Source organism: Aegilops tauschii, chromosome 5, assembly GCF_002575655.3.
Source record: "Aegilops tauschii subsp. strangulata cultivar AL8/78 chromosome 5, Aet v6.0, whole genome shotgun sequence".
Classification (NCBI taxonomy): domain Eukaryota; kingdom Viridiplantae; phylum Streptophyta; class Magnoliopsida; order Poales; family Poaceae; genus Aegilops; species Aegilops tauschii.
The window spans coordinates 403,427,036-403,447,634 of NC_053039.3; the positions used below are offsets into that span (position 1 = coordinate 403,427,036).

The 20,599-nt window shown below is 41.9% G+C and overlaps 1 protein-coding gene across 1 annotated transcript; it reads left to right on the forward strand.

Moving 5' to 3' along the window:
• Positions 1–13,401: 13,401 nt before the first annotated feature.
• Positions 13,402–17,598, forward strand: LOC109734034 (uncharacterized). Its single transcript, XM_020293251.4, has 5 exons — positions 13,402–13,699; positions 14,236–14,336; positions 15,918–16,790; positions 16,899–17,051; positions 17,131–17,598. Exons 1-5 carry the CDS (start codon positions 13,639–13,641, stop codon positions 17,539–17,541), a joined length of 1,599 nt encoding a protein of 532 aa, XP_020148840.1. The 5' UTR covers positions 13,402–13,638; the 3' UTR covers positions 17,542–17,598.
• Positions 17,599–20,599: the final 3,001 nt, after the last annotated feature.

Below are 20,599 nucleotides of genomic sequence, written 5' to 3' on the forward strand. Positions count from 1 at the left end.
TTATTAAAGAAGAGTTGTATATGATGCAACCAGAAGGTTTTCTCAATCCTAAAAGTGCTAACAAAGTCTGCAAGCTCCAGCGATCCATCTATGGACTGGTGCAAGCATCTCGGAGTTGGAATATACGCTTTGATGAGTTGATCAAAGCATATAGTTTTGTAAAGAGTTGCGGTGAAGCCTGTATTTACAAGAAAGTGAGTGGGAGCACTACAACATTTCTGATAAGTATATGTGAATGACATATTGTTGATCCGAAATGATGTAGAATTTTCTGGAAAGCATAAAGGAGTGTTTGAAAGGTTTTTTCAAAGAAAGACCTCGGTGGAGTTGCTTACATATTGGGCACCAAGATCTATAAAGATAGATCAAGACGCTTGATAAGACTTTCGACGAGTACATACCTTGATAAGATTTTGAAAGAGTTCAAAATGGATCAGTCAAAGAAGGAGTTCTTACTTGAGTTGTAAGGTATGAAGTTGAGTAAGACTCAAAACCCGACCACGGCATAAGATAGAGAGAGAATGAAAGTCATTCCCTATGCCTCAGCCATAGGTTCTATAAAGTATGCCATGATGTGTAACAAACCTGTTGTGTACCTGACCATGAGTTTGGCAAGGGGGTACGATAGTGATCCAGGAGTGGATCACTGGACAGCGGTCAAAGTTATCCTTAGTTACCTAAGAGGACTAAGGAAATATTTCTCGGTTATGGAGGTGATAAAGAGTTCGTCGTGAAGAGTTGCGTCGATGCAAGCTTTTACACCGATCCGAATGACTCTGAGTCCCAATCTGGATACATATTTAAAGTGGGAGCAATTAGCTAGAGTAGCTCCATGCAGAGCATTGTAGACATAGAATATTTTCAAAATACACACGGCTCTGAATGTGGCAGACCCGTTGACTAAACTTCTCTCACAAGCAAAACATGATCACACCTTAGTACTCTTTGGGTATTAATCACATGGTGATGTGAACTAGATTACTGACTCTAGTAAACCCTTTGGGTGTTGGTCACATGGTGATGTGAACTATGGTTATTAATCACATGGTGATGTGAACTATTGGTGTTAAATCACGTGGCGATGTGAACTAGATTATTGACTCTAGTGCAAGTGGGAGACTGGAGGAAATATGCCCTAGAGGCAATAATAAAGTTGTTATTTATATTTCCTTATATCATGATAAATGTTTATTATTCATGCTATAATTGTATTAACCAGAAACTTAGTACATGTGTGAATACATAGACAAAACAGAGTATCCCTAGTATGCCTCTACTTGACTAGCTCGTTAATCAAAGATGGTTAAGTTTCCTAACCATAGACATATGTTGTCATTTGATGAACGGGATCACATCATTAGAGAATGATGTGATGGACAAGACCCATCCGTTAGCTTAGCATAATGATCGTTAAGTTTGATTGCCATTGCTTTCTTCATGTCTTATACATATTCCTCCGACTATGAGATTATGCAACTCCCGAATGCCGGAGGAACACCTTGTGTGCTATCAACTGGGTGATTATAAAGATGCTCTATAGGTGTCTCTGAAGGTGTTTGTTGGGTTGGCATAGATCAAGATTATGATTTGTCACTCTGAGTATCGGAGAGGTATCTCTGGGCCCTCTCGGTAATGCACATCACTATAAGCCTTGCAAGCAATGTGACTAATGAGTTAGTTGCGGGATGATGCATTACGGAACGAGTAAAGAGACTTGCCGGTAACGATATTGAACTAGGTATGATGATACCGACGATCGAATCTCGGGCAAGTAACATACCGATGACAAAGGGAATAACGTATGTTGTTATGCGGTTTGACCGATAAAGATCTTCGTAGAATATGTAGGAGACAATATGAGCATCTAGGTCCCGCTATTGGTTATTGACCGGAGATGTGTCTCGGTCATGTCTACATAGTTCTCGAACCCGTAGGGTCCGCACGCTTAACGTTCGATGACGATTTGTATTATGAGTTATGTGTTTTGGTGGCCAAAGTTTGTTCGGAGTCCCGGATGAGATCACACACATGACGAGGAGTCTCTAAATGGTCGAGAGGTAAATATTCATACATTGGAAGGTTGTATTCGGACATCGGAATGGTTCCGAGTGATTCGGGTATTTTACCGGAGTACCGAGGGGTTACCGGAACCCCCCGGGGAAGTAATTGAGCCTTATTGGGCCATAAGGGAGAAGAGGAGGCAGGCCAAGGGAGGAGGCACCCCCCCATGGAGTCTGAATTGGACTAGGGAAGGGGCGGCGCCCCCTTGCCTACTCCCTCTCCCTTTCCCTCTTTCCCCCTCCAGAAAAGGAAAGGGGAATCCTACTAGGACTTGGGAGTCCTAGTAGGACTCCCCACACTTGGCGCACCCCTAGGGGGCCGGCCTCCTCCCTCTCCTCCTTTATATACGGGGGCGGGGGGGCACCCCAAAGGACAACAGTTGTTTCTTAGCCGTGTGCGGTGCCTCCCTCCACAGTTTACCACCTTGGTCATATTGTCATAGTGCTTAGGCGAAGCCCTGCGTGGATCACATCACCAACACCGTCACCACGCTGTTGTGCTGACGGCCCTCGACCCTCTATTGGATCAAGAGCTCGAGGGACATCATCGAGCTGAACGTGTGCTGAACACGGAGGTGCCGTACGTTCGTTACTTGGATCGGTTGGATCGTGAAGACGTTCGACTACATCAACCGCGTTAACTAAACGCTTCCGCTTTCGATCTACGAGGGTACGCGGACACGCTCTCCCCTCTCGTTGCTATGCATCTCCTCGATAGATCTTGCGTGATCGTAGGAAATTTTTTGAATTACTACGTTCCCCAACACATTTGACACCACACCCAGGTTTTGATGTGGCACGGCGCCGAGAGGGTTACGCCCCAACAAAAATCTTTTGGGTTTCATCTCCATAAGAGTGGCTGAGTTTTTACGTTGGCTCGCCAAGCCTATCACAACCCTCCTCCTTTACCCTGGCTTGGGACTGGCTATGTTGAGACAACATAGGCGGAGTTATGTTGGGAAACTACTAGAAAACCAAAAAAATTGACCTATGATATGTCTCCATCGTATCTACTTTTACTAATGCTTTTGCTCTTGTTTTGGACTCTAATTTGCATGACTTCAATGAAACTAACCCGGACTGACGTTGTTCTCAGCAAAACTATCATGGTGTTGTTTTTGTGAAGAAATAAAAGTTCTTGGATTTGGACGAAACTTTTTGGAGAATTATTTCTCAATAAATAAAAAATACTGGAACCAAGAACCACCGGGGGGTGCCCTGGTTGCCCACGAGACACCAGGGTGTGCCACCCCCTGGCGCGCCCTGGTGGATGGTGGGGCCCTCGTGGCTTCGCTGACCCTAACTCCTCGCGTTTCACGATACGGAGCCACCACCACCTCCTATTCTTCATTGGGAGGCCAGATCTGGAGCCCGTTTGGGGCTTCGGAGAGGGGAATCTTCAGTCTTCGTCATCACTAACCCTCCTTCATCACCAATTCCATGATGCTCCCAACCAGGAGTGAGTAATTCCTGTGTAGGCTCACTGGTCGGTGAGGAGTTGGATGAGATTCATCATGTAATCGAGTTAGTTTTGTTAGGGCTTGATCCCTAGTATCCACTATGTTTTGAGATTGATGTTGCTATGACTTTGCCATGCTTAATGCTTGTCACTAGGGCTCGAGTGCCATGATTTCAGATATGAACTATTTATGTTTTCACCATTATATCTATGTTCTTGATCCGATCTTGCAAGTCATATGCACCTATTATGTGTTATGATCCGTAAACCCCAATGTGACAACAATTGGGATACTTTTCGGTGATGTTCGTAGTTTGAGGAGTTCATGTATTCACTATGTGCTAATGCTTCGTTCTGATTCTTTATTAAAAGGAGTCCTTAATATCCCTTAGTTTCCTTATGGACCCCACTGCCACGGGAGGGTAGGACAAAAGATGTCATGCAAGTTCTTTTCCATAAGCACGTATGACTATTTACGGAATAATGCCTACATTATATTTATGAACTGGAGCTAGTTCTTTGTCGCCCTAGGCTATGACTGTTATATGATGAATATCATCCAACGAATTCACTGATCCAATGCCTACGAGTTTTCCACATATTGTTCTTACTAAGTTACTATTGCTATTGCTACTGTTATAACTACTACAAAACTATTACTGCTGTTACCGTTACCACTGCTATCGTTATTACCACCATCAAACTATCATATTACTGTGCTACTGATCACTTTGCTGCAGATATTTAATCTCCGGGTGTGGTTGAATTGACAACTCAACTGCTAATACTTATAAATATTCTTTGGCTCTCCTTGTGTAGAATCTATAAATTTGGGTTGAATACTCTACCCTCGAAAATTGTCCTCGAAAACTATTGTGGTCCCTTTACTTGTGGGTTATCAAGACCTTTTCCTGGCGCCGTTGCCGAGGAGCATAGCTATATTTGTTGAGTCACTTGGGATTTATATTTATTGATCACTATGAAGAATCTGAAAGATACCAGAACCAAGATCGTTCCCTCTAAGACGAGGGGAGGTAAGGAACTATTATCACACTCTGCACTTGATTCACCTCTGTTTTGAGTAGACTTGCAACACCACCACATGCTATTAATCCTGATATGTCGCAAGTTATTGATGATGCCACTTCTGGTATGAATCATGCTAGTACCTTGCTTGATGATAATGTGCCACTAGGTGAATTTCTTGATGAACAACTTGCTAGAGCTAAAGATATTGAGAATGTTGAAACTGATGAAATTACTGAAACTGATGAAGTCTTTGAAACTAAAATTTTGAAACACCTATTAGACCTAGCTCTCCTAGATTTGAAATGCCTAAGATACCTGAGGGTTATGTTATGGATGGAGAAGTAGCTAGAGACTCTCTTGCTTGTAAGCATAGAGATGATCTAAAGAAACTACTATGCAAGTTGAAAGAAAAATCCCCGAATGCTAGAATGAAATGTGATCCTAAGTTTGCTACTTCACCGATCTTTGTTATTGATAAGGATTATGAATTCTATGTTGACCCAGAATTAATAACTTTGGTTGAATCTGATCCTTTCCATGGTTATGAAAATGAAACTGTTGTGGCACATCTTACTAAATTAAATGATATAGCCACCCTTTTTGCCCATGATGAGAAAACTCGCTACTATTATATTCGTATGTTATTTCCGTTCTCATTAAAGGTTGATGCTAAGATATGGTAAAATACTCTTGCTCCTGGTTGTGTGCATTAGTCCCCAGGATATGATTTATTACTTATCTGAAAAATAGTTTCCTGCTCATAAGAAACAAGCTGCCTTACAGGAAATATTTAACTTTGTGCAAATTGAGGAAGAGAGTCTCCCACAGGCTTGGGAGAGGCTTCTCCAATTGCTTAATGCTTTGGCTAATCATCCTCTCAAGAAAAATGAAATACTTGATATCTTCTATAATGGACTAACTGATGCTTCTAGCTAGGGACTTCCTAGATAGTTGTGCTGGTTGTGTTTTCAGGGAACGAACTGTTGAACAAGATGAGGAATTATTAAGGAATATATTGAAGAATTATGATGATTAGACTCTTCCTGAACCACCGCCTAAACCCACTCCGAAGAAGAGAGGTATCTTATTTCTCAGTCCTGAAGATATTCAAGAGGCAAAGAAATGTATGAACGAAAAAGGTATTAGAGCTGAGGATGTTAAAAATTTACCTCCCATTGAAGAAATACATGGACTTGACACACCACCGCCACCGGTGGTAGAGGTAAATTCTTTATTAAAGTTTGATGAAGGTGATATCCCTCACAATAAATATCCCAGTCAATGCTTATATGAATTTGATAACTACATTATGAAACTAGAACACTTCAATGCATATGTTATGAAACAATTGAAACAAAATTCTAATATGATTGCTCGCTTGAGTGACTTGTTAATTAGAATCACAGATGATGTTAGAGGTGTAGGAAAGCATACCTCTATGGTTCAAACTCAGTTAGAACAAGTTGCTAAATCTCAAAGAGAATTGCTTAGTGAAATAAACAATAATATAAATGATTATGCTGTTAGAGTAGCAACTAGAGGAGGTAAAATGGCTCAGGAACCACTTTATCATGAGGGACACCCTAAAAGAATTGAACAAGACTCTCAAAGAATTAATATTGGTGCACCTAGTCCTTCTGAAAGAAAGAACAAAAAGAAAAATGATAGGACTTTGCACACTTCTAGTGAACCCGAAAAAGAGAAACCTCCTGAAGATAATAATGATGTCTCATCTTAGATGCTGAAACTCAATCTGGTAATGAACATTCACCTGGTGATAATGAAAAAGATAATGATGATGTTCATGAAGTTACTCAACAAGACAATGATAAAGAACCAGATAATGATGTTGAGATAGAACCTGTTGTTGATCTTGATAACCCACAACCTAAAAATAAAATATATGACAAAATAGACTTTGTTGCTGGAAAACATGGTAAAGAAAGAGAACCATGGGTTCAGAAACCCATGCCCTTTCCACCTAAACCATCTAAGAAAACAGATGATGAAGAATTTGAACACTTTGTTGAAATGCTTACGCTAGTCTTTTTGCGCACTCGCTTGACTGATATTTTAAAGATGGCCCCTTATGCTAAATATGTGAAAAAAATTGTCACTAATAAAAGAAAGATACATGAAGCTAAAATCTCCACCATTCTTGCTAATTATTCTTTTAAGGATGGAGTACCTAAAAAACTTGGAGATCCAGGAATACCAACTACACCTTGCTCTATTAAAAGAAATTATGTCAAAACTGCTTAATATGATTTAGGAGCTGGTGTTAGTGTTATGCCTTTCTCTTTATATAAAAGACTTGATTTGAATAAACTCACACCTACTGAGATATCTTTGCAAATGGCTAACAAATCAACTGCATACCTACCGGTACTTGTGAGGATGTGACCGTTGTTGTTGCAAATGTTACTATCTTAACAGACTTTGTTATACTTGAGATGCCCAAGGACGACAACATGTCGATTATCCTTGGTAAACCCTTTTTGAATACTGCAAGATATGTTATTGATTGCAATAAAAGCAAATTCACTTTTCATATCAATGATAATGAGCATACGGTGCACTTTCCGAAGAAACAATTTCAAGTGAATGGTATTAATGTTATTGAAAAGTCTCTGACAATTACTATTGGAAGTTTTCAAATCCCATTACCTACTGCCAAAATGAAATATGAAATATTTATTGTTGGGGATATGCCTATCCCTGTTGAGGTAACCTCGTGTTTTATGAAAGTTCTTCGGGTTCATGTTAATCGAGAGTGATTGTTAATAAGACTTGATCAACCTTATTAATGGATTATTTTCGAAAGGCATGTGGTCGATAAATTTAGTACGCACAACCTTCTGTCCCTACCTTTTGTTTTCTGTTTTTCTTAGTTAATTAAAATAAAATGCCATGCTTAGTCTGTTTTTTGAATTTCCAGTGCAATAAAAAAGTGGTCAAAAATAAAAAGAGCTTAGAATGACCTGAAATTTTGACACGATTTTTTCCTGAATATTTGAGAATATCTGGCACAAATAACATCAGAGGGGGTTCCCCTGGTGCCCACGAGACACCAGGGCACGCCAGCCACCCCAGGCGCACCCTGGTGGGTGGTGGGCCCCATGTGGGTCCCCTTACTTATCTCTTTAGCCCATGTCGTCACCTACCTCCAAAAAAATCACCATAGCTCTCTCTCTCTCTCTCTCGTGTTCTTGAGCTCAAATCCACGGATTTCGATCTCTTAGCTCGAAGCTCCGTTTCTGAAACTGTTTTGCGGGATTGCTACTTGGTATGTAGTTCCTCCATTGCTCCAATTAGTTTTTGCTCTAGTGGTTTATATTTTGAATAATTAGCTACTCTTGGTGCTGCTGTAAATGGGCTTGCATGTTGAATTCTTAGAGTTCTAAGTAGTTTAAATGCTCAATATAGCCTCTAGGCATCCATATGAGTAGTTGCTATCAATCTTGCGAAGTTTTGTTGACAAATTTTTGCGACCCAAAAATTTCAGAAATTCGTACGCGAATAAATTGTACCTTTTTGGAAGGAGTTCTTCACGGAGGAGGTCTTCGGAGGCATCATCGAGTAGTGGCTCGATACGACGGTCTTATGTTGAGCCAAGTGCAAGCTCGATGCTGGATGCCGCTACCAAATCATGCATATGGATGTGTAACGATTTCATGGTAGGTGCATGTATTAAGGAAGAATTTGAGCAATATGTTCAAAACACCGAGCTCGGCCCCTACATCGAAGATAAGTGCATTCCATTCGCAAAAAAAAGAAGATAAGTGCATTCAACATCTCAACCTCACAAAGACGCTCACTAAAAAATTAAATATTATCCTCGTGAGTCTAGAGTTTCATTTAGTCTTTATGATTATCCCTTTACCATGCCTCTAGAAGCTTTCTGTGATGCTTGTAAAATCCCATATTGGGGTTCGCTGGACGAACCTCCAAAATCTGAGTATGAGTCATTTTTGATTAATCTTTGCTATGGTGAGGGTAGAGGAGTGACACATGGTAGAATAAAAAGTATTCATTTCCCATCAATTCATTACTTTGCACTCTTTGATGGAAAATGCATCATGGGCAAGCAGGATTGTAGCACACTATGTGCCCCTGACTTGAGCCTCATACACACAGCTCTGACCGGAATTAAATGTTATAATCTTGGAGCGATCGTTGCACAAAGATTGCAATGCAATGCTGAAAGTGGTCACTTTTATGGTGGGATATATGCATCTCGTTTAGCTAAGGAGTTTGGTGTGTCACATTGGCCTAATGATCCCATCCTACCTACTCGGTACTTAGACTTTGAGGCCATGAAGCGCCATAAGTTCCTTAAGGGAAACCCTATTGATTATACTTATAACTTGAGGTTCAATAAAGATCTCATTGTACCTGTTAATTTTGCCTACACCTGCTCTCTTTCATTATTACAGTAAAAGAAGATATTACATTCTTGAGAGTGAGGCCCGCTCGTACAATGCGAAGGTCGAGGCTGCTCGGCGGGCTGGGGAGGCTGCACCAAGAGCCTCCATGAGCTATCACTCAGATTATTATCCAGGCCGCGGATGGTGATTACCAAGCTAAGCCAAAAGCCTAAACTTGGAGGAGAACGTATTACCACCGACATTACACATTTCACTCCAGTTGTCGGTGTCCATACTTTTTCATTGTATTATCCATGCTAGATTTATTTTCTCGCTTTCTTCTTGTGTGTTTAAAAAACTCTGAGAAAATCCAAAAATATTTCTTACTTCTTTTCGGTTTTTCTTGCTAGTTTAATTTAGCTGTAGTATTAAAAATACAATCCAAAAAGAGTTCTCAATTCTTCTTTTGCTTGTTGGGAACTTTCCCGTGTAAATAGTTTTCTCATTTTTTGTTTTCCCTTCTTTAATTTGCTTCCTTCATGAAAAACTAAAAACTCCAAAAATATTTCAGTATGTTTCTCTGAATTTTGTTTCTTTTTCTTTTGTTGAGTCGTGCCTAGGGGAAGACTATGATGAAAATGTCGAGTGGCTTTCATATACATTATTGTTGATCTAACAAAGAGCTCATATTATTTTGTCTTTCCCTCTCAATAAAATGTTGCAGATTCCAGCTTAGTCCACGACACTCTTGCACTATTATTTTCATATCATTCGGTCGTGCAAGTGAAATGCAATAATGACGATATTTTCATGAAGTGACTGTGGCAGAGGAAAGCGGACGGATGCAGGAGGAAATTTGCGGCTTGCTGTTGGAGATGCCCTTAATGCACTATACTACGATACTCTATTCTTATGTGACAGGTTCTACAAAATTCTTACCTACTAGTTCAATTTGATGGCTATTATTTCCATGTTTTGCTCCAGGCAGTTACTCATCCTCTCGCAGTACGTAAACATTTCATGGTGGCTGCAAAGATCACTGCCTATCCAGCCGTTTGATTAGGATTACCTAGCCCGTCTGACTAGAGCGAACACAACCCGTTGTCTTTCTCCTTTCTCTCGCATTTCATCTCCTCTGTAGCAGCGAAGAAGATTGCAAGAAACAAGCGACTACAGTACCAGGACACATGCACCCCCTGATGAAGCTCCATTGCAACCCCTGGTGGCGAGACAAAGCGGCGGCGCAGCACCGACGACGCCGGCGAAGCTCCATTGCAGCACCAAGGGCGCTCCAGTGCAGCACCGGCGGAGCTCCATTGCAGCCAAAGGACTGCAGCGATGCATCGGCGAAGCTCCATTGCAGCCATGGGCGACGCTTCATTGCAGCGCCCGCGTCGCGACGAAGCTCCGACGCAGCACCGGCGGCGCATTGAAGCTCCACTGCAACCGAAGTTGAAGGAGACGCCCCGTAGCAACAACAGCGTCTGCGTCCATGGCGAGGATGCAAATAGCAACAGCTGCTTCGCTGGAGGAGGAGTGGCAGAGCTCGCCGAAGGAGTAGGATTGGCACGAGGATGCAACAGTAGAGGAAAAATTTGCTTGTAGCAGCGGGTGGCATGTGTTGGATTGCATCAGCTTTCGGCGGCGGGCTTTGCAACGTCCTTGACATGGGTGGGAGGGTGGGGGGAGGAGGGGGAGCAAGCAGTCGACAGTGCGGCTGTGCTTCGCCCCGAATGGAGAGGAAAAAGCAAGAGGGAGAAGACGACCCGCGGCTCGATCTAGAGAGGATAAGGTTGCAGGGATAAAGGCTCGGAGGAGATGCAGTGGACCCAAACACGTGTCAACCAGAGGAGGCGGCTTGACGGGAGAGAAAATCATCCGGTTTAAAGAAAGAGTTTTCCATATTTCATAGGAATATGATTTCTCTGCTCCTAATCAGAGCGGACAACCTGTAACTTCTCCCCAGTAAAAAAAATGCAATTTCCCCCAAAAAGTAGATCAAGTGCGTTGCGCACGTATGCCTCGTGACTCGCGTGCTATTTTTTCGTTGTTTTGTTAGAAACCATTCTTTCCATAGGGATTTAAATGATCTGATTTGCTGAGATCGCGAGGCATAAAAAATTCTTATACTAGTCTTAACGATTTTTTCTTCCCCCCCCCCCCCCCCCCAAAATATACATGGCCCGATGCCTCCAAGTGAAATGCAATGCATCCCAGTAGTGTTAGCCCTCTAATTACTAGCTACTTCTCTACAAAATGCAAACATATCTTTATAAAATTTGGTGAAAGAACTGACATGACAACCTATAGACCTATCTCTTTTTTTGGAAATGGAGGCTTGCCCCCGGCCTCTGCATCAAGATGATGCATGCGGACCACTTATTAACAATCCAAAGAGTATCGTCATAAAGGTCTTACAGCTCGCAAACGGAGCAAAAAAAAGTAAAAAAAGGAAAAATACATGCGGACAATGACCACCGATACGGTGATAAGAAGGATAAGCTCCCTAGACTACTCCTACCCTGTTATGCGAGCGCCATCCGAACCGGTTGAATATAACCTGAGCTACCATCTCCCATTTATTGCACCCAGTAATCAAAGGCTCCCTGGAGTCCATAGCAGTGAGTAAGGACCACGTACGGATCCAAGGTGTAGCTCTGAAGATAACCTGCAAAAAAGTTAAAGTGTGTTGTCTGTTAAAAATCATATCATTCCTGCAATTCCATATAGCCCATAATAGCGCACATATTCCAATCCGAATACGAGCCGCAGTAATCTGTTCAACCCCAGCTAACCACGTCCCAAACAAAGACGCAATATTTACTGGAGGATTAATATTAAAATCTATATGAATCGTTCTCCAAAGTAACTTGGCAAGTGGGCATTCAAGAAATAAATATTGTATTGTTTCATCTTGATGACAAAAACAACACCGCGAATTGCCTACCCATCGCCTCTTAATTAAGTTGTTCTTTGTGAGTATCACTTGCTTGTGGACAAACCACATGAAGATTCTAATACGCAAAGGAACCTTAACTTTCCAAATGTGTAGTGACCTTGAGAGGGGGCCAAAATTAATCAGATCCATATAGAATGATTCCACCGTAAACATCCCATTCTTAGTTTACTTCCATTGTGTTGAATCCGGCAGGTCGGAGAGTTGAACTTCTATCAATCTCCGAACCAAGTGCATCCAGGCGGCCCATCTCTCACCAACTAACACACGTTTGAACTGGATGTTTAAAGGAATAGTTTGAAGGACGGTGCCTACGTAATCCTCCTTACGTTGCACAATATTATATAGGGTAGGATATTGTACGGCCAGGGGCGTCTCTCCTAACCACGTATCCTCCCAAAATCTTGTTAACATCCCGTTGCCAACCAAGAATTTGACCCTACGAAAGAACAGATCCTTCGTTCTCATAAGTCCCTTCCAGAATGGCGAGTCAGTCGGTCTCATGGTAACCTGGGCTAGCGTTTTCGAGTGCAAATACTTATTGCGCAGGATTTGGGACCACATGCCCTCCGGCTCTGTCTTTAATCTGTACAACCATTTGCTCATAAGACATTTATTCTTAATTTCTAAGTTCTCAATGCCGAGGCCCCCTTGGTCTTTAGGTCGGCAAAGGATATCCCATCGCGCGAGGTGGTATTTCCTCTTGGCCTCATCAGATTGCCAAAAGAAACGAGATCTAAAGAAATCAAGTCGCTTTCGGACCCCTTTCGGAATTTCGAAGAACGAAAGTAGAAACATCGGCATACTAGTCAGTACTGAGTTAATCAGAACTAGCTGACCTCCATATGACATAAGCTTGCCCTTCCAGCAATAGACCTATCTCTTGACGTTCAAAGAAATAAATTGAAAATTTTGGTTTCCCTGATGACCTATAGTAGTTTTAATTCAAAATTAAATTTACACTAGCCAGTTTTGCTGCCCATAAGAAAGGTGAAGAGTGCACTTTACACCCTTTAACTAATGTCTGAGATTAATTTACAACTCCTAACTCATGCATTTAATTTACAATTCTCAATTCACGCATCCTCGTACTGTCAGTACTCATAAAGAGCCAGTCCTCCATGTCATAGTAAATTTTAAGCTCAAGATTTGTCGGCTCCGATATAACTATCAATTGGTTGACTGCTAATTTTTCTTTCTGACCTTCAAAAATTACTAGTGAAATTTTGAGGACTTTGGCTTTACCTTTTTTTAGGACTCTTGTCTCTAGTCAACATTCGCTAGTAGATGAGTGGCAAACGAACGCGGTACCCTGACAATTTTCACTGCATTTGAAGGGTGTGGGACTGGCAGTTTTTAGAAATTGCCATGGCAGTTCTTTCCTTTAGGGGACTTTTTGGCCAAAAACTGCCAGCCGTGGGATGGCGATCATGCGACCCTAGGCGCGTTTGCTAGGGTTGGCCTCCCAGGAAGCGTAAGCCAGATAGTATTTCCGTTCTTTAAGGGCCTTTGATATTGGCTTGCCAAAATACTGGAATCCTCTCTTCATCAAAAAATAAAATAGAAAATACTGGAATCCTTGAAGCCACTTCAGCACCTCGTCCTCAGCGAAGTCCGGACCAAACTCCTTCCTAGCTCCGCCGGCGCGATCTCCTCCACCTCCCCTCGCGTCTTGGGTCGAGGCCCGGGCTTGAAAAATCTCGATTGCCCTTCCTGCTCCCTGCCGTCTCGGCCCCTAAACATCGCTTCACGCAGGATTCGACACTGATGAGGCTCCTCATGTCCAAGAAGCGGCACAGGCTGCGCTGCCGCCGGCGAATCCGAGACCGTAAGGCTCCTGCTTGCACTCTCTCCCTTTTTATGCCTCTCAGTTCTTTATTTGCTTTTGTTTTGTATATTCTCTTAGTGTGTTACATATATCTGTTGGCAGAGGAAAAACTGTTTATTTGTGTGTGTGGCGGTATAGGTGGGGATTCTATTTGGGTGGGAATTGGACGAAGCTCGATCACTTGGATGATCTAAGTCGGCTAGCCTATGTTTGCTTGGGCACAAAATTGGGGAATATGAACGAAAACTGGACACCAAATCTCTGTCCTAGTCCCCTCTTAAGTGCCAATGGCGAGTTCTGCCTGAAGAGATTACCCTGCCGGGAAATTACAGTAGAAATAATTCAAAAGCTATTTTGACTGGAGGGGAAGGCAGCATCCATTAAGTGTGCTGAGTCAAGGATGCAATCCTCTCGGATAACCTGCACCTAGAGGGGAATCTTCTTGATCTTCACAAATAGGATCTGATGCGCTACACGCGGTATCCTTGAGCCTGCATTCTAATGCCTGTTCTCACCATAGCTGTGGTCTATTGCAGGTGGACCGGTTGCTTTGGTGGCTAAAAGAAACAGTCTGCGCTGCCAGCAAGATGATGACTATCATGTTGACAGAGGAATATCTTGTCCCGGTCTTCCAGAGGTACATGATGCTGATACTTAAAGAATTCCACCTGTTTCAAGTAAAATCACACTTCCTCTGTTCGAAACCACAGGCAAGCTTGTGCTTGCTGGATAACAATGGACATGTATTGTGGCGCTTCTTGGTATGTTTGGTTCCTGAGGGTTTACAGGCAGGATGTTGAACGGAAAGTGAGTGAGTGGGGGCTCTCAAGGCACTGTTTCGTTTGGTTACTATATTAAGCTGTAGGCATGTGTACTTGTTGTGGCTTATGAATAGTAGTAGTTCTTTGTAGTTTTCTATCACTGCGATTATATCTAAGGACTCTGGCTTGTCTCCACTCTGGATTATGTTTTGGAGGGTTTGCTGGGGATTTGGGTAGGTGTCTGGTTTGGGTTGAGATATTTTTGCTTTCGAATTTTGTAGCCCGCAGTATCTGTCAATGTAAATTAGTGGAAACTGTATAAAAAGTACATGGAGTTTGAGAGGAAATCAACTATTGAAGCTAAATTCAGTAGACTTACTAAATTTCTGCCAAGGAGAGAATGGCAGGATCTGGCTCGAATTCCACCAGCCAACTCCATCCAACAGCCCTCCAAACAAGATGTTTCTAATTTTCTACTGCTACAGTTTGTAATAAGAGGAAAGTCCTTTCTAATATTAAGACACATTTGGCTATGGTGCAAGCACCAGCCTCGTAATGCTGTCATACAAGAATTCAGTTGAAAGAAACGACACCCAAAAACCTGGGACCTATGTTATACCCAAGAAAACACCGATACTTCCCCGATACCTCTCAGGCTCTAGTAGTGCCCGTGGTGGGCTCCTTTCCCCGGTGCTCCCGCTCCCCTTCCCTCCACTATCCTGTAGAATTCTGTCTAATGGAAGGCTTCTGATTTCCTCCTCCTCCCTTTCTCTCTAACTGAACTTTTATGTTTGGTAAATTGCTGCTACCCTTTGGCTGCTGGTTCTTGATTTTGTTGGAATCATGGATAAGAAGATAGAAGATAATGGGCTGCACTGACTAAATATATGCTAAATGGCTTGATGCTTAATTGATAACATATTCTTTATATTATTTTCAAAAATATTCAAACCTATCCTCGTATTGACGCTTTTCAGAAATGATGTATTTACGTATCCGTATCGCCCCGATACTGATACACGTATAGATGTCGCTGCAATCTAGGTTGTACCTCTCCCTGGAGTAGAGGCAGGAAGATACCAACTAATAGAGTATACCCAGAATTATAGCCAAGCTTAAAATGCGGGGTGCCACATTCGGACTAGAAGGATGGGGGTATAAACACTTTTTACTACATAATCATTTCCTCTGAATACTTCATTACCTTCCTGAGGTGTCGAGCAGCCCTAATCAGTGTTCTCCTTTCTCCAATTTTCTTTTTATCCATGCTTACATGCACGTCTTCACATACTGGTTGCACTGTTCCCTTTATGATGTCTAATTCAAACATATAGGCAGGCTGAATCACCATTTATTCTTAAGGATTGCTATTTTATGATTTTATCTGAGTTTTTCCAATCTATTTTCTTGCATCTATAATTCTAATGTGTGTATTCTCCTATGTCTACTGCATGCAGGATATCTTGCGGCATATTCATGCAAAAATGACACTTAGAGATGCTGCTCGTGCTGCTTGCGCATCGCGCACATTCCGACACAACTGGATATGCCGTCCCAACCTTGCATTCAGTCTGGGAACACTTGGCTTGAATAGAAATGCGTCTAGGGATGTAATAACAAGAGATCTTATCAGCAAGATTGACCTGATTATGCAAAATCGCTCAGGCATCGGCGTGAAGACACTAGACATTGATCTCTATAGTTGTGACAACATCGACTTCGCCTATCTTGATAGTTGGCTCCGTATTGCTGTTACTCCAGGGATTGAAGAACTGATCCTGACGCTGCCTCTACCCACCATTGTTTTCGAGAATGCTGTACCCATCATTTCAGTGTATAACTTCCCATGTTCACTATTATCTAACGGGAGCGGAAACTCAATTCAATATCTCGACCTGTGTTACTGTACCTTGCGTCCCATGGCTGATCTTGGTTGCCTAAGAAGCCTGACAAGACTGCATATGAGTTGCACGCGGATTACTGGGGATGAATTATGGTGTCTCCTTTCCAATTCTCCCGCTTTGGTGTGCTTGAAACTCCTGCACTGCGAGGAGATATTTTCCTTGAAGATACCTTCTCTGCTGCAGCGTCTCCGTTTTCTGGAGGTGGCCTATTGCGATAGGCTGCAGGTGGTAGAGAGCAATGCTCCAAATCTCACCACTTTTTACTTTGCAGGTTTCGTAGGTCAAATCTCACTTGGGGGCTCACTGCAAGTGAAAACCCTACGCATGATATGCTTCCACCAGACCAACATTGTCTGTTATGCTCGGCAAAATCTTTTGGCTATTGCGCCAAATGTTGAAACACTTACCATATCATCACTGAATGAGGTATACTCTGAAACTTTAGATGATTATTATGGACTTGCTATGCCCGGCGATAAAAGTAAAGTAGTGATACATTGGAATGCAATTAAGGTCTCAGATGTCTTTATGCAGATGGTGAACACACCGATGCTATCTAGCAAGTTTCTCCACCTCAAGCTCTTGCAGATTTCATTAGTGGGAATGGCTTTTTCAGGAGCTTATGATTATCTTTCTCTGGTTTCTTTTCTCGATGCTTCTCCTTGCTTGGAAACTTTCGTGTTAGCTGTAAGTTATTTCACCCTTCCTTGTATTTGGTATCTTGGTTTCTCTAGAGAGAAGTGGCATTGATATTGGTCCTATGCAGATATCCCAGCATCGCATGCAGCATGCTTCGATTCTCGGAGAGCCCTCACATGATCTGAGGCAGATTCCGGAGCAGCGCCATGACAAGCTCAAGAGTGTGACAATCACTGGCTTTTGCTCGGCAAAGAGCTTGGTTGAGCTAACATGTCATATCCTCGAGAACACAACATCACTCGACTGCCTTACGCTGGACACCACATGTCATCCTAGTTGCTCTGTCACGAAATCTGACAAGTGTCACCCCCTCATCCTCATGGATGGGGATAGCCTGGTGGAGGCACAGAAAGCGCTCTTGGCCATCAGAAAATACATTGTTGGGAAAGTCCCCCCTATGGTCAAGTTAAATATCTTGGAGCCTTGCAGCCGATGCCATGCTGTTGAATCTTTGGTCTCAACTGCAGGTTCTTCATAATTGTACAGTTCATGCAGTTTGGTTAATTCATGCAGCTACCCTTTTGCAAGTTGAAAAGCATGCGACGTTTTACAAGGAGCATTGCTATGCATACGACGATTTTCATAGGACACTGTACATCGAACCGTCCTTGTGTCGGTGCAAGCTGCAAGGCACCACAGGCCACGTACAAGATCGTATCACCAGGCATCGTACGTGGGAAGCTTGCACCGACACAAGGACGGTTCGATGTACAGTGTCCTATGAAAATCGTCGTATGCATAGCAATGCTCTTACAAGTTCTAATTCGGACCATGCAAGAAGAAAAATGTAAGAATCAGTGATCAGACAAGCACGCCAGCTAGTTTGTTCCAATGCACAACGAAATAAGAAGAGATTGTAAGGATAAAAAGATCGGACAAGCACACCTGCTGGTTGTTGGCCTTTATTTCAGTCAATTTTTCAGAAACAGAAAAATAATAGACCAGAAAAATGGTCACATGATCCTCATACTATAGCCAACAAAATGTTTCTAAAATTTGTTCAGTTCCTACACAACAGAGACACCAAATTCAGAATCCTCGTCATCTCGACAACTGGCAGCGTCTAGGTCTGATATTTCCAGATTCAACTATGGCCTAATTATCTTCGTGCCCAAATGCAAGGAAGCCAAGAGACTAAATAAAAATCAACCCATTTGTTTACTGAATGTGAGCTTAACAAAGTTGCTAGTGATGTCATCTCCCTTGTCCAAAAGGCATTAATTAAAGGTAGATATATCATGAAAGGAGTTTTGATTTCGCATGAAGCTTTAAATTTTGTACATGTCAAAAAATAAAATGTTGTTGTGTTTATTGTTGACTTTCAGAAATATAAAATAAATGATCTTTTTATTGAGCAGATGCTTACGATAAAAAGGCTTCCCTTATCACTATTGGGTCATGTACGCCATGGATGTGTGTGTTGGGGCGGGGCGGGGGGGGGGGGGGGGGGATGATTCGCTCAGGCGCGTCTGCCACGTTGGATCCGACAGCTCGACCTGCTCCAAATTGACCTCTCTCCTCCCGCGCCCGTCATCCATTTTCTCGTGTCAGAGTCGTTGCCCTCCTTCACCCTTGCTCCCCGTCCACGCCGCCGTCCTTATCCATTGTCCTAGATGATGTCGAGTACCTCGTCACCATGGACGATGCCTCAATGGAGTCCGTGTGTGTGTGTGGGGGGGGGGTCCTAATTGCCGTCTCTTGCAAGGTGGAGAACATCGCACGGAGGGATAGCCGTGCCTGGGAAGTGACAGAGAAGGAATCCCCAGAGGCTTGGCATGGACTTGGGTGCGTCCGATTTGGCAACCGCCTCCGCTTCGTCTATCGAGATCGGGAGGAGGAACAAGCCGCCTGTCAAGCCTGACTCCATTCGGGCCTCCTAGTGGTCGGACATTCCGGATGGCTGGACGGAAGAGGACGTGTCACATCCCAAATTTCCCTAAATTTAGGATGTGCATTTAGAAGCATTCGCATCCATGATTTCCTTGCACATTTGGTTTTGAGAACAAACATGACCAATTCTTGAACCCTAAACCATTTAGAGTTTAATTAATGGCCATGGAGTTTCTCTGAATAAATGGTTTTATCAAAACAAATGCATAAGGGCAGGAAAGAAATTTCCTAACATAAATATTTGCCCTATTTTCTTGAGTGAGCCAGCGTTTGGAAATAGTTTAAATATGGGAAGTTTGAACTATTATAATAACCTGGTTAAAATAATAAAAAAACAAAAAATAAATGGTGGAAATACTTTGCCAAAGGGCCCAATAGAAGTTGACGATAATAGTTTGTCAAATTCCACAAAGAAAATGTTCACCCAACCAGAAATATTCCAAAGTGAATTTAGGACAAATTTTCAGTTGACAAATAATCAAATTAAAATTAAACTTGAATTCAAAAGAGGGCAGAAGAGAAAAGAACAAGAAAAGAAACGGCCCAGCCAGGCCGACGAAGTCCCAGCTAGCGCGCATGTGCTCTCTCTCTCTCTCTATCTCTCTCTCTTTCTCTCTCTCTCTATCTCTCTCTGACAGACAGGACACACCCGTCAGGGTGGCCCCTAACCTCCCGCATATGTTATCTCAGCTCTTATCTAGGCTATCCAACCAAGATTGCAAGCCTAGGACGGGAATGTTCAGATTTGCAGTAAACTAATATTTTAACTAGGTATGTTGCCCTTGCCAATATTCAGATACAAGATGCCTTAGGTTACTATTTCAGATTATCACAGAGATTGTTATAACCATTTATAACCTTTTGTTTGCTTCCAATCATCTCTAGTATGTACCATAAAACGGTCTCTACACAACTTTTTGGACTGCATTTTATTCGAGTAAACAAATTTCGAAGAAACATACCCTTTGCTTGAAGGATGTTAGTACTCTGTACACCAACTCTTCGATAGCAGCAATCTTGGCTTGTCGCTTCAAAGTTGTATACTGAGTTAGAAATGTCAGAAAGAAAATCAACTCATTTCAGCACAGCAAGCTTAAAACTAAACATAGCACAACGTGACAAACTCATGTATATTCTTCTGACATGACACTGAAACAATATTGTTACATTTTCAATAAATTGTTTTGTTTTCATTAGTTTAAGTATCTGAACAGTAATGTTTGATCTAATTTCAAAATTGTGAAACACAAATATATTTCAAAATTGTGATTTTTTTAAAACACGAACAATCTTTGAAAAACTGAAACACATTTTGAAAAACAAAAACAAAATTGAAATTGCTGCTTTTTAAAAAAAATGAATAATTTTTTAAAACATAGTTTTGTTTGAAACTTCGATTCTTTTGAAATTTAAAATTCTGATTTTTTTCTAAAACATGAACAAAATTTGTAAACACCAAACTTTTTTTAAAACATGAAGAAAACTTCAAACTCTTAACATTTTTTGAAAATACGAACATTTTTTTGATAGAGTGAACAAAATTTGGAATTTCTGAACTTTTTTGAATATGTTGAACATTTTTATGATTTTTCTATTTTTAAAACAGAAAAAGAAAAAAAAGAAAAAACCCGGCTCATGAACCTGCT